The sequence below is a fragment of the Panthera onca genome, chromosome A3, assembly GCF_046562875.1.
Source record: "Panthera onca isolate mPanOnc1 chromosome A3, mPanOnc1 haplotype 2, whole genome shotgun sequence".
NCBI classification, from domain to species: domain Eukaryota; kingdom Metazoa; phylum Chordata; class Mammalia; order Carnivora; family Felidae; genus Panthera; species Panthera onca.
This window is the reverse complement of record NC_138341.1, coordinates 67,902,337-67,917,141: the sequence shown is the minus strand read 5'-3', so window position 1 is coordinate 67,917,141 and position 14,805 is coordinate 67,902,337. Positions and strand designations below refer to the sequence as shown.

Here is a 14,805-nt window from a genome sequence, read left to right as displayed (position 1 = left end):
TTTAAAACTTCATTATACCAGATACAAACTTATATCAAGAAAATAAATAATTTTCCTCCTTAAAGTACAAACTAAAATTTATTTTCCTAATTAATAAGAATTTTTAAAGAGGATGAGTGACATGCAATGAATAGTATTTTCATGAGGAAGGAATAAGAATTTCTGCTAAAATATTCTATTTTCTGAAAAGAATATGAGCTCTTTAAACACTGAGGCAGATTTATAAAGAAACTGGTTGCTAAGTAGAGGAAGTTCTAAAGAAAATCATTAAAACCTAAGTTCTTAGATTATTTGTAAACTTACCTCCAAGACTCACAGCTGGAAAAAAATTAACAGTTTACTTTTCTAAAATTAAAAATAAATCTGTAGGGATAAGGTCAGCCATGAAATCCCCCCTCTTTCTGGGAAAAGAAATGCAGGGTTACTCCAAAGCTACTTTTCTTTAGTACTTACATTCACAGAAGGGGTTACATTGAAGTGGTCTATGGAGGAAATCATTACAACAAAAAAATTCCCAATATTGAGAACAAATAAGGACAAATCCCAAGAGGGTTTTGGTATCAATTTAAAGCTCATGGTAGAATTGTATCTAAGACTTCTGTTTAAATAAACAAGAAAGAGTTAAGAAAAACACCAAATCTTAAAACCTAGGTATTCTGTTGAAATAAAGAATCACTTTAATGTCCCTCAATAAATGTGTTTTAAAAATGGATTGGAAAAAATTATACAAGGTACAATAGTAAAATACCATGCCACCTAGTGGCATAATAACCAAATGACAGAATGTTTTCCTACTATGTAAACATATGAAAGTAATGACAATTTCACTATTACTTTTTAAATTAAATAATACAAACAACTACATGGGGCGCCTGGATGGCTCAGTGGTTGGGCGTCCGACTTCAGCTCAGGTCATGATCTCGCAGTCCATGAGCTCAGGCCCCGCGTCAGGTTCTGTGCTGACAGCTCAGAGACTGGAGCCTGCTTCGAATTCTGGGTCTCCCTCTCTCTCTGCCCCTCCCCCACTCATTCTCTCTCTCTCTCTCTCTCTCTCTCTCTCTCTCTCTCTGTCAAAAATAAATAAACGTTAAAAAAATTTTTTTAAATAAAAAAATAATATGAACAACTACAAAACCACTATTTTAAATTATGACTCTAAAGAGTTTAAACATACACTTTTTAAAACTATTCATTGCCAATTTATGTTAAGACAGGCTGCCATATTCTCAGAGGTATAACCAGGTTATTCTCTTCTAAGATTCCTGGAACCCCTAATTTTAGGGAGTTCCAACTTTCTTTAAGTCTCTTTCTCCAGAAAAATTTCATAAGAACTTCTGACTAAGGAAGAAGAGTAACAGAAGTAGGGCAGGCAAAGTACCAAGTTGGATTAGAGATTAAAGAGAAGGTCCAGTCACAGGGTTCAAGATGGGGAGAACTCCTTAGCCCACACAAAGGAAAGACTCGACCCAAGAAGGGTCACACACTCAAAAGTTTCCTGGGGTCAAACAGGAAACATCGAATAAGGCCATCAAATTGTTAACTAAAGACACCTGGAATAAAACCGGAGCAGAGCAGCAGAGTATGGCCACAGCTTGAGAAATTAGAGGAAAGTCTTAATACCCTGAGGATGCCCCAGGGCTCCATCTCCAGCCATTCTGTTCACACTAGGAAAGTGTAAGGCTAAGAGGAGCTGGGGATGGCACGGAGGACAGATATGGGGGTGGCTCTAATCATACAGCAGGCTGGTAGAGAAAATACCAAGGAGTTTGCCTAAGATAAAAGAACAGGCTCAGAAGATTTATTCCTTGCCGCCTTTTAATTACGAGACTATTTTTATTTTCTGTTTTACTACTTACTCTGTATGGCCCATTTGTGCAGCTGCATGAATAGGTAACTGCCAATCATCCTCATTACAGTAAAGATCAGGATCTGCCCCACTGGACAGCAAAAGCTCTACACATTCTGTGTGGCCCTCCTGAGCAGCAATGAACAAGGGAGTAGCTTCATCCAATGCTTGACAATTGACATTTGCACCTAATAGAGGATAACAACATGTAACAGGCAATCTTAATTTATTTTTTTTTAAATGATAATTAACATAAATTTCAAAACAGCTGTCTTAAAAGGGTTTTATAGTACAATAGTTCCAACCCCAGTGGACGCTATTGTATAAACATACTGATTTTCCAAACTTGTTGGTAATCATTTTAAATTGTTTTTGCTTTTATGTTAACAAGAAAACAAGTGATTAACATTTTAGAATTCATTTTTAAGCTAAAACAAAAATCTTATGCAATGAAGGATTCATTTCATTCCAATCTGTCCTCCAGCAAGCACTCTGTGGGTCCAGTAAGTAATCACTGAAAAGTGGAAAATACAAATCATCAAAAATGGATAACATCTGACTATTACAGAAAAAGATAAGAAAAACGTACGTTATAAGACTTTATAGATGCCATTAATCAATTCACGCTAAGATTTATGAAAAAAAAAAATCCCCACAGATATGACATACATTGTGGCCATACCTTAAAACTAATGTTAACTATACTTTTCATTATATCCTTTTCCTTCATGACCACTGCATTTAGAGCCTTATAATGAAAGAGAAAATGTCTACTTAAATGGTTTCTGAGCAGACTTTCAGAGAACAAAAACTGAGGCGCCTGGGTGGCTAGGTCGGTTAAGCGTCTGGACTTCTGACTTTGGCTCAAGTTAGATCTCATGGTTCGTAGGTTTGACCCCTGCTTCAAACCTGCTTGGGATTCTCTCCCTCCCTCCCACTGTCCCTCCCCCACCCACATGACAGCACGCGCTCCTTCTCTCTCTGTCTCTCAAAAATAAACATTACAAAATAAAGAACAAAACTAATCAATTACTTAAATGCCAATATATTAAGATGTAAAAAAGTGACCTTACTTTTGGTGAAGGTTTTAAAAATAGGTAATTTCCCTCAATTTTTCTCATTGACAGATAACATGTTAAATATGCTAAGTATAGTGTTATTGCATGACAATGAGAATTTTTAAATTTCTCTAATGTCTCAGTGGAAATACCTTCATCACAAGGGAAAAAAATTTTTTTTTCTTTGAATGGATGTTCTATAAATGCACCTTGAATAAATCACAGCCCTGAGACAGGTAAAAACTCTGCAAAACACAAATACTAAGTTAAAGGGTTGATGGAATTTCAGAAATTCTAACTGGACACTCAACACATCCAGATAAGTAGAATCTTCTCGACTTAAACAAGGTGGATGCTTCACGTACTGTCAACCTCAGAAAGAAGGGAACACTAAATATATTAAGAAAAGACTAAGTCAAGAAAGAAATCTACTTAACTTTCCTTTTTAAGCAGTTTCATTTTGATTGACAATTTCAAAGAATCAAAAAGAATAAGGAACCAGTCCCTATAAGATTACAGGTAGAAAGTTGGAAAAATGACAGATAATTCACTGAAAGGAAAATCATTTTAAGGAGTTAGAAACATATATAGCTACATGATAAATATACCTACACACCTTTTCAATTTGCTGTTCATAACTATTCGGGGGAGGGGGGGGAAGGAACAAAACAGAACAGGTGCTTAGCATTCTGGGAGACAAACTCGGCACGAGGAGACAATCATTAAGGTACTGTTTAACCTATTTTATTTTAAATATTAGTTCCATGCTAATAATTGGAAGTTATGGAACTGGAGGCCATAAAATGAATTAGGACAGCCTCAGGAAAATACAACACAGAAGAAGAGGAAGAGAGGAAGTCACATGAGAAGGCCTGCTTCTAAGCCTCATTCTGCCAGGAAATATTTTCTAGATCTTTGGCAAGGCACTTAAACTCTCAGGGCCTGGGATTCTTAATCTAAAAAAGTACATGTTTAAATAAATAATTTTGGAGATTCCTCTCAACTCTAAGATTTACAGATTCAATATTTGTAACAGGTATCTTAATTTGGCACTTAATGTTTTCTTTGCTCCATACTTCAACTTGCACATTTGAAGGTTTGTAAGAAGAAAGCAGAAATAAGAAAATATGTGCTTTGTTGTCGAAATAAACTTTGTTTTGTATATTTGGAGGCAATTTATTAAAAGCCTAGGTATTATAGACAAATATAAAAAGCCTAAGAATTTTTAAAAAATGTTTTGCCTAGCAGCAAATCTGGTGTATTTCCCTTCTGCTCGAAACTATCCATGGTTCATCAGGTTAGTACTACGAGTGTGTGCACAGCGTTTGGAGGAATTTGAAAGCCCTTACATAACAAAGGTTTCCGGTCACAGAAATGTCATACAGCGTAAGAATGCCACCTCAACACCATCTCCTCTGGTAATGCTGAATGTGTAATGACTGTCACAGAGAAACCTTTAGCAGGGTTAGGTTGCTATTAATATATTCAAAGCGTAAACATGCTTTCAAATAAACCATTTAAATAATCCCACAATTTATCAAAACATACAACTCAAAGGCTTAATATACAAAATAGCTATCTAATAAATTAATTAAGCTTATATAGTCTTGTACCCTAGACAGTTGGAACTGCTCAGGTCCCCATAAGAAAGAACAGCCCCATCATTCAACTTGCCAATAAACCTGCTTTTGTGATAGATCGTTGTATTCCTCCTCAAATAAATTAGTAGCTGTGCATCACATTATGTTAGTAATAGACACTTAGTAACCAGGCTTATAAATCAACTTGTATGTACTCTTATTTACCACTAACATAAAACCATAAATTTTCACAACCTGATTTATATCTGGTCCAGAACGGTACTTCCCAGGAAGACACAGTTAAAAATGAAGATCTTAACAGTGCAAAGGCTAAAGGATTCAGCTTACCCGATGAAATAAGTATGCTCAAGCTTTCTAGCTTGCCATACTGAGCAGCCACAAATAAAGGTGTGATTCCAAAGTCATCCTGGCATTCCTTGTCTGCTCCTTTCTTAAGAAGCAATTTTATGATCTCACCATTTTCCTAAAGCACAGATTCATATTTTAAACAGGAGAAAACAAAGAAAATAGAAGGTATCTGTTTTCTTATCCCTGTGTTTTGGGGTGTTTTCATCTTCAGTAAAGGAAAACTTTTTTTTTAAGTGTATTGTTCAATGGGAAGGATGTACTAGACAGAGATTATTCTATATGTTTAGCCAGCCCATTAAACAGGTGAAACATTGATCTCTAAGAATTATAATCCTTTTAAAGCCTGCAAAATTAGTTTGCTAGCCCAAGCAGTAAGGAGTTAGCACAGTTTCTAAACACACTGCTGTAAATAAAGTAAGTCATTGCTCCTTATCAATTTATACCCTAAATATTCTGATGGTCTCTTAACTATGCCATCAACATATGAAAAACTTAGATAATCCCTGAATCCCAAAGCTGCTGGAACTACCAGAGCAGTTGGCTTATTCAGAATGATCATTAGCATTTAGACTGCCTTTTCTGTACTGTACTAACCATCATAAATCACAGGCAAGTAGGAAGCAAAAACTGTATAGAACTGTCATTTTAAAAGGGTAAAACACATAATTTACATGGAAATGAAATAATAAATTCACAGGTTACCTGAAAAGTAGCCTGATGCAAAGCGTTCCATCCACACATAGAATGGGATCCATTAACATTTGCTCCATATCGAAGCAACAGCCTTAACACATCTATATGTCCATTTTCAACAGCTGCGAATGCAACAGTCAAAACAATTATTGTCAGTAGAAAGGCAGGTTTGTAGGACTGGACACTTTGGTGATGTTCTCATCACTTATTCACCCTGGAACTCACAGTGCTGTGATCATTCCTATCAAGAAATCAAAACACATACTCCCTATGCAATCCCAAAACATTTATCACAGTTGTCTTAGCTTAAACCTATTAACATACACATCCTTTCTGTGAACAAAATTATTTTCAGTAGCATTTAAAAGAATACAGAGGAAATGGAAGTAAGAGGCAAACATCTATTCTCTCTACTAATAAAGACAATGTTTCTATTTAGTTAAAATGCAACTGGGAGAGAGAGAAGGATGAACAGGTCAGAAGAAACAGCAGTCTGAAGAAACAGTCCCAAAGGGATTGAAAGGTTGGCTGTTATTACCATTTGACCACAAATGACAATAGTCACTGCCCAACTGAAAAAGCAATACTGCAAGTTCTGCATCTTACATATTTTTTCCGTCATAAACAATCGTTAAATGATGTGTTTGAAGCAATCAATGAAAATATAGTAAAACTTTGCTTGTTTGAAAAAGAAACCCCAGACAACCTAAAGAGTATTTTTGGAGAAATGCATATTACTTAATGGCCCCCAAGCTGCTGCTACAGTAGATCGCTTGAAGAATAGCTCACATGCCCATAGGTTCCTTAAAAAACGTGCACCCTTTTACTAATTCCACCAAATTATTCTATTTTCTTTTACATATCTAATTTAACATTACCCCAAGGTAAGTGCCGCCAAATATCAGGTGCATACAATAATTTACAAATCTGATCTTGTGAGGAAGAACACAGGTATGATGTTATTCAGTTGATAGAACAAACGAGTGGGACTAAACTTTCCAGAATGTGATCTACCACAAAACAAAATTGTGCATTGACGATGTCATTGATTCTGGAGTAGTTAAGGGGGGTGGGAAACAGAACGCCAGAACAGAGGTATAGAGAACTTAATAAAATAAGTACCCACACACATACACCATTAGCAAATATGACATACTGTGATTGATGTACATGTGAGGACTTCTTGGAATTATCAGTTTGGGGAAATATCAGTATCAGAAAGAGGACAGATGTGATAGGAAGGTTTGACTTCATGTGCTTGGCAATGAGAAAGGAGGTTTGAAAAACAAGTATGAATTTTTTATTTCATCTCAAGTATATATTTATTCCTTCTACTATAGTTGCAGGTAGGAAGTAAAAATCAACAACTCCCAGTCAAAAATTAGAAAGGCGCTAGACTCTTAAAGAAAGAGCCACATTTGGAAAATGCTAGCATAAAATAGGAAAGATAAAATACTTGAATGTAGAAAGCAAGAAATGATAAGTGTACTCATTATTACTGAAGATAAGTAACATGTCACTAATACTCTTAATTTTGTATACTGAATTTATACCAAACCTAGTTCCACCACAAAGGACTGTCGGAAGTTTTTTAGTTAAGAATTCTCTTATCCTGGGAGGTTTCAGAAACCACAATGGTTGAGACAGCACCATTGTAGCAGAAGTTTAACATACCTTATTTCTAAGTTAACATTCAAGGGTATTTTATCAAGGAAAGAACAACAGTTTTTCAAGCTAGGTTATTTTTCTACAATCAATCTAAAGTCAACCTAATTTGGGTGGAGGACATAAGAAAAAAGGAAGAAAATCAGTTTCATATCCAATTCATCATTATCAGTGATTGCTGATAAAAATCATTCTATAGCCAGACCCTGAGTTGAAGCTTATCAACTGGCAGTGATGTATGAAGCAGGGTAAAGATGTTTGTTTTTCATGAGTTAGGCTGATCTTATAAAAATGAAATTCAAAAAAATTTGTTTTGATTATTAAATACACTACAGTAGAGAGACATAAAAATTGTTTTTAACATCATAAATACATTAACATATGATACCTGCATCTCCAGTGAAAACATTTGCCAAAGGCAACAGTGAAACCAATATAAAGAGTATTTTTATAGCTCTATTTCAAAATAAAGCAAATTTAATGATTAATAATTATGAACTAGTGGTTCAGAAAAGTGTACTTAGAGGGGCGCCTGGGTGGCTCAGTCAGTTAGGGGCCTGACTCTTGATTTCAGCTCATCATGAGCTCACAGTTTATGGGATTGAGTCTACGCTAATAGCACGTAGAACAGCCCACTTGGGATTCTCTCTCTCCCTCTCTCTCTACCCCTTTCCTCTCCTCCCCCCCCCCCCAAATAAATAAACGTTTAAAAAAAAAAAAACTAAACAAAAAGTACATTTAGAACTTACATCTACTACCAAAGCCTCTCCTTTGGAAAAAATGAACTAACTTATTTTTCTTTATATAACAAGTTATCAAATTAAGCAGGTGGGGGGGGGGGGGTGCCATGAAATAATAACATATATTATGCTTCAATAAAAGTTTATTAAAAAACAAAAACAAAACCAGATTTGAACTTCCTATTTGCTGACCCCTAATCCACTAAGAAAGCATTCTCCTTAAAGAAAGAAACTGTGTTTCATTCTGCTTGTATGCCTAGTGCCAAATGCAGACAGAAGACAGGAAATAAATAATTGTTGCCTGTATGAATAGGAAAAAAACAAAGTCTAAAAGAAAACAAGTTTTCTCTTTTTAAAAACACATCCCTTTCCAAACTAAACAGGCTTCAGAATTACACTTCTGGATAGGACAACATTAACTGGTACTAAACTAGCCTTCCTGCTATCAACTATTATACAAGTGAACAAATATGTAAAGCAACTTTTTCTGGCATTAAACAAGTCAGAACATTGTGATTCCTGAAAGAAGGGAAACACATGAGGTGAACCCCATGACCACCTCAGCTCTCTGCCTAGGGACTTTTCTTAATTATGGTGCAGTGAGCTGAAATCTAAGCAGGGCAAGGTAAGGTTGAAGAAAAGGTACTCAAGAAAGGAAACAATCCAAGCAGAGGACAGCAGTCCACTGAGCTAAGGAGGCATAGATTAGAGTTTAAACAGCTGACATCTGTGGTGCAAGGCCCCAGAGGAAAGAGATCTGTGCAAAGGAGAGGTGCTGGTGTGGAAGTTCTCTAAGAATCCTCAACTGTGGTCGAGGCTGCACATGCCTAAGGCAAGACAAAACTCACAGAACTGCTGAAGGATTAAAAACAAAATAGAGATAACTAGAGGGCAAAGAGTACTGGGGGCAATGGAAATCCTAGGAGTTCTGGCCAGTCATGGTGGTGAAACAATAGGATACCTCATCAACACCCTGGGAATCCTGCTGAGACACCCAAAAAGCAGAGCCCTGGAAATAAAAACCAATTCTGAGAGTAAGGCCTATTCTGGACCTGCTCTAACTAAGCCTAAAATAAGCCCTGACAAGTTCAGGAAGGAGGCAGAAGTTGGGAAGTAAGAATCCCACCAAATCAGATGCACTTGGGAAACACCTTAAGCTCTCCACAGACACAGTCTAACAAAACATAAAACCAAACCTAAACAAGCTGAAGGTTATATGTCAGTAAATGAATTATTAAAAAAAAAAAAAAAAGGAAAACAAAATCAACATTTCTCATATGAAGATAACAGAATTTGAGTCAGAAAAGAGTCAGCAGAAATTGACCCCAAGATGGCCCAGATGTTGGATTTAACAGATGAACTAAAGTAGCTAGTATAAATGCTTGAAAATTTTAAGAAAAGTATGTTCAAAGACTTCACTTTTAGTATATAGAGTATACAGATAGGTATACAGAGTATCTCAGCAGAAGAATGAAGCCATTAAAAAAAATTCTAGAACTGAAAAAAAGACATGGAGGGACTTAAAAGATGATTAGAGCTGGAAGAGTCAGTGAACTTGAAAACATTGATATAAACCATCCAATCTGAAGAACTGAGAGAAAAACCACATTGACTTACAGATCCCAGAAAATCAGCAAACCACAAAGCTTTGAAAGAGGTCACCTCACTTATAATTTCACATTATATATAAATTAAGGATGATTATATAAATATACCTGACAGCTCCAGGGAAGAATTTCAATGATTATAAAAGGGGCTACAAACAACAAGCCACTGAAATCAACTGCTATAATAGCAGTTTCACTTTTTTTTCAGCACTCCTATTTGCACTTAAAATCTAATCTACCGTTTTACCATAATCCTTCAAGACTCTGCAAAAATAAATGAATGAGTCCAGTCATTCACCAGGACCAGGAATTGCACTAAGCACAAGGGTTACTGCAGTCAACTCGAATGACAAAGTATTTACCTTCATGGAACTTCTCTTCTAGTCAGAAAGACAGGTAATAAACACATTGATAATAAGTTCTCATGAAAATACTGTGAAAGAAATTAACAGAGTAAAGTAATAGACAGTGATCAGGACTACTTTAGAAAAGAGGAGAGAGGTCATCTCTGAAACAAAGACAGCTAAACAGAGAAATGACAAGATAAGAAGCAGTAAATCATGCAAACAGATGGAGGAGGAGTACTCCAAACAGAAGAAACAGGAAGTGTAAAGGCCATGAGGGAGCAAAGGGTATGCTTGAGGAACAGCAGGACGGCCACTGTGGCTGACGTGTAAAGACAGGGAGAGGAAATAAGGCCAGAGAGGTAAGAAGAAGCCAAATTTTGTAGGGCATGGCCAGAAGTGTTAATTGCACTGATTTGTTTGTGTGTGTTTATTTATGTTTTAAGGAAACAATGAATTTTCAGCTAGAGCTACTCAAAGGAAAACAGCTCTCTCTTCAGGCTTGCCTTCTGAGCCAATCCCCTTCACTTTCCTGTGTTCTAGTCACACTCTTTTTGTCTTTTTTCAATGGTTATTTCCATGTTTTCAGGATGCCACAACTAAGAAAAATGTTCACTGATCAGCCCAACTAAAGCAGGTCCCCCCATTTCTTTCCATCATAATGTCCCATTCCTCTCTATCATTTACATCAGATTACAATTATAATTCACATGTATATGTGTTCATTCTAAATTCCCCACCAGATCATAAGACTTATTCACTACTATATATCCTCAGCACTTAGCAAAGTGTCTGCCATAAGAGCCACTCAGTAAATATTTGCTAGGTGACAGAAAAGAGAAGAAGTTTTATATTGGCTGGCCATTCAAACATAAATACATCGTCACAAATACTAAAAGAAAATAAATGAGCAAAAGGAAAAAAGATACTTAATGTTAACAGTAAGCAGGATTCTCGAGGTGAATAACCAGGTCTTTGCTATTATATAGGAAACATAAGCCTGCATATGACTGACGTTAAAATGGAAGTAATAAAACCTAGAGAAGTATTTATTTGCAATTTATAAATTAAATGAGGTAGTCACATAATGAGTTCTTTTATTGCTATAATCAAAATTTAAACAATAACCTGTAAACACATAAAAAGATCAACATCATTAGTCATGAGGGAGATGCACATCAAAACCATGAGATGCCACTTCACATCCATTAGAATGGCTATAATCAAAAAAGATGGGAATGAAAGCTGGTGCAGCCACTCTGGAAAACAGCATGGAGGTTCCTCAAAAAACTAAAAATAGAACTACCCTATGACCCAGCAATTGCACTACTAGGCATTTATCCAAGGGATATAGGTGTGTTGTTTCGAAGGGACACATGCACCCCAATGTGTATAGCAGCACTATCAACAACAGCCAAAGTATGGAAAGAGCCCAAATGTCCATCAATGGATGAATGGATAAAGATGTGGTATACATATACAATGGAGTATTACTCGGCAATCAAAAAGAATGAAATCTTGCCATTTGCAAGATGGATGGAACTGGAGGGTATTATGCTAAGTGAAATTAGACACAGAAAGACAAAAATCATATGACTTCACTCATATGAAGACTTTAAGAGACAAAATAGATGAACATATAGGAAGGGAAGCAAAAATAATATAAAAACAGGGAGGGGAACAAAACAGAAGAGACTCATAAATATGGAGAACAAACTGAGGGTTACTGGAGGGGTTGTGGGATGGGGGATGGACTAAATGGGTAAGGGGCACTAAGGAATCTACTCCTGAAATCATTGTTGCACTATATACTAACTATTTTGGATGTAAATTTCAAAAAAAAATTTAAAAAAAAATTAAAAAAAAAAAGGCCAAGTATAGTATTCATAAGGATGTGGACAAACTGCAACCAACCTCCATTGCTGGTGGGGATATAAAATGGTATAGCCCCTTTGTAAGTCCAACAGTTCCTCAAACACTTAAATATAGGGTTATCATATGACCCATTCCTAGAAATTTCCACAAAACAAACTAGAAAACACATCCACACAAAAACTTTTATACAAATGATTATTATAACAGAATTATTCATAATAGCCAAAAAGTAGAAACCCAAAGGTTCATCAAGTGAAGAATGGATAAACAAAAGGTAGTACTTCCATACCTTTGAGTATTATTCAGCCATAAAAAAGAAGGAGGTACTGATATATGCTACAACATGCACCTTGAAAACTTCATGCTAAGTGAAAAAAGCTGGAGGTAAAAGGCCACATATTGTGTGATTATATGAAATGTTGAGAATAAGCAATTCCAGAGATACAAGTAGCTTCATAGTTGCCAGGGGCTGGGGAAGGGGGTGGGGGGAAGAAGGGAATGACTGCTACCAAGTGCAGGGTCTCCTGTAACTGATGGTCTCTACATTTTGTACTATCTCTCAGCCCACCTCTTATTCAAACCCCAGTGTTTCAATGCATTTCTTTCTAAACTTTGTGGGCCTCCTGTGAATATTCTTAGAGTTCTCTTTAAATAGGCAAAACCACACTCACAAAGTTCTTTGAGATAAGCCCTTCTCTGCCCTGGGCTTCTGCTGAGGAGCAACACCCCCATGCTTCTTAAAGCCCCACTGTCTGATTGAGTGTACCCATAAGTCACACCCCAAAGTTTCTAGAGACATTCTGCCTGCCTAAATGCTACTATGAGGCACCACCTTTATCACACACACACACTTTAACAAAGTACTTTACAATCATAGAGGAGACTTCATTTCTGGACTTCATGTCTTGGATTTGATATTTGTTTGGAAGTTTTAATTTAAGTCTTCTGAATTTAAGCCTTTTGCTCTTAGTGGAGGCTGAGAATTTTCCAAACAAGTCTTTCCTTTAGTTACCTCTCTCTTCTCACTTTTTTTCCCCAAAGTGCTTTTCTTGTATACACCAAAGGAAAATAGTCACCTTGAATGTAGTTATCATAACTCTTTGGCTCATCAACATTAATTAAAATATGAACCATTGGGAAAAAGGGGGATTTAGTAACAGGGTTAGATGAAGTAATCAGCAATTTTTAAAGGAAAAATGAATTTAGATCCAAACTTTTCACCACACAATAACCAAAAAATAAAAATAAATAAGAAAAGCCAGAATTGCACAATTATCAGATTTTAGTAGAAAAACATTCTGATCCTTAATGCCATAGACACAATCACAAAGTAAAAGATAAAGAGATTTAAACAGATATATATACAATAGAAGTGAAAAAGTAGTAAGGAAACAAGTGCACAGGGAAATAATTTTCAAACACAAAAATGAGCTTATAATATAAAGAATTCATAAAAATCAAGGAAAACATGAAGAATCTTATAGATGAGTGACAATAGATAAATTTATAAAAAAGTAAGTCCAAGAAATAAACAGACATGGGAAAATATATAAATCTGGTAATATTTTTTAAATTGGCAAATAATATGCAAATGGTGTCCTTATGATGATTTGCCAACCTTTCTTGATTTAATAAGGTTAATATGAAAATGTAATAAAATGCTTATTTTTTATTTAGTATCCTTCAACTGATAATTTGTTGTGAGGAAAACTTTCATAGTTATTTTTTCCAAACATGAAGTGACTACTAATAAAACAAAAGGCTAAACTTCTAATATTATGATATAATACCTTCAGTAGACTAAAATAGTATCTAAAACTATAGCTACTAAGATAGTATTAAAATGTAAAAAATACAGATTAAGTAAAAATGTAAATTGGATATATGATGTATTACATAAAATATAAATTGCCTCTTTAAATTATAAAATGTGTAAATTTCTGTATCAATTACATAAAATAGCCACCCGTAAGAAATCACAGGGAATCCTTAAAGAAACAAATGTGTAAGATAAGGGACAATTTTTCCTTCTTAAAAATCTGTTATTATTTATATAGTAATTAAAAATATAAAAATAGTATTTGTGGGATCTATGCTGTTAATACCAACATCTCCTTTTCAGTGTGTCTCTACTAGTCTACCTCACTATTAACAATTTTTTTCAACTAGATAATGGTATTTCAAAAATTTGCACAGTAGTATTTTGAAGGATGGCTTATTCCAAAGTCTACAAATCTTTCATCACAAGATGACACTTCTGCTGTTGTGACCCAAGGCCACAATCTTCAAGCTCACTTTAGTATTTGCCTTTAAATAGAATTTCAGTCCAAAGAACAATTCAAAATCACATTTCAATACCATAAGACAGAAATTCCTATATAATACCTGTGGGATGACTCAATCTTTTTATAGCATTTCCCTATAAGATTTCAGATCCTGTATTGCAGCCTAGAGTAAGAAGCATATAGAGAAGACTGTGGAATTAGTGAAGTAACACTGCAGGGACAGACAGATGATTTAAATGTCTAGAACACAGTCCTGCTTCCTCATTATGATCAAAAACATCTGCTATGTGTAGAAAAAGTCAGACCTCTGAAGTCGTATTTCAGGGGATAAAAACAGTATGCCTTCATCTATCCATTAGCTTGTGTTCTGTAAACAACAAATAAATATATTCTACGGAGGGTCACGAACTGAAAAGCTTATCAGTTGGATTCTATCCCCACATGTATTTTATTTGGTCCACAAAGTTTTATTTGGTTTTATTCATTTGTTTTGTTTTACAGTTGAGGCAACACTCAAAAACTGGGAAATTTCACATAAAAAAAAAAAAAAAAACCCAGATATCCATATTTGAAGTACCTTGAAATCTGGCAACACTGGGCTAAAGCAAGTAGTGGCTGTCCCTTTAGACTGTGTTTTACTTTCCTCAATAGTCCCTAACGTTCTCTAGGCATCAGCACTTATAATCTATCTTCTGGTCCCAGTGAACCTTATCATCCAATTTACTTCCTCCATAATAATTACC

General features: G+C 35.4%; 1 protein-coding gene across 7 annotated transcripts in view; it reads right to left on the bottom strand.

Annotated features, from left to right (window-relative positions):
• Window positions 1–14,805, bottom strand: part of ASB3 (ankyrin repeat and SOCS box containing 3) — a 114,551-nt gene that overhangs the window by 35,284 nt on the left and 64,462 nt on the right. For all 7 annotated transcript variants that reach the window (XM_078444471.2, XM_060606092.3, XM_060606068.3 and 4 more), the window contains 3 exons: window positions 5,556–5,668; window positions 4,833–4,968; window positions 1,857–2,034 (listed from right to left, as the gene is read on the bottom strand). In XM_078444471.2, coding sequence (XP_078300597.1) covers window positions 1,857–2,034; window positions 4,833–4,968; window positions 5,556–5,668 — 427 coding nt within the window. The remainder of the gene's footprint in view (window positions 1–1,856; window positions 2,035–4,832; window positions 4,969–5,555; window positions 5,669–14,805) is intronic.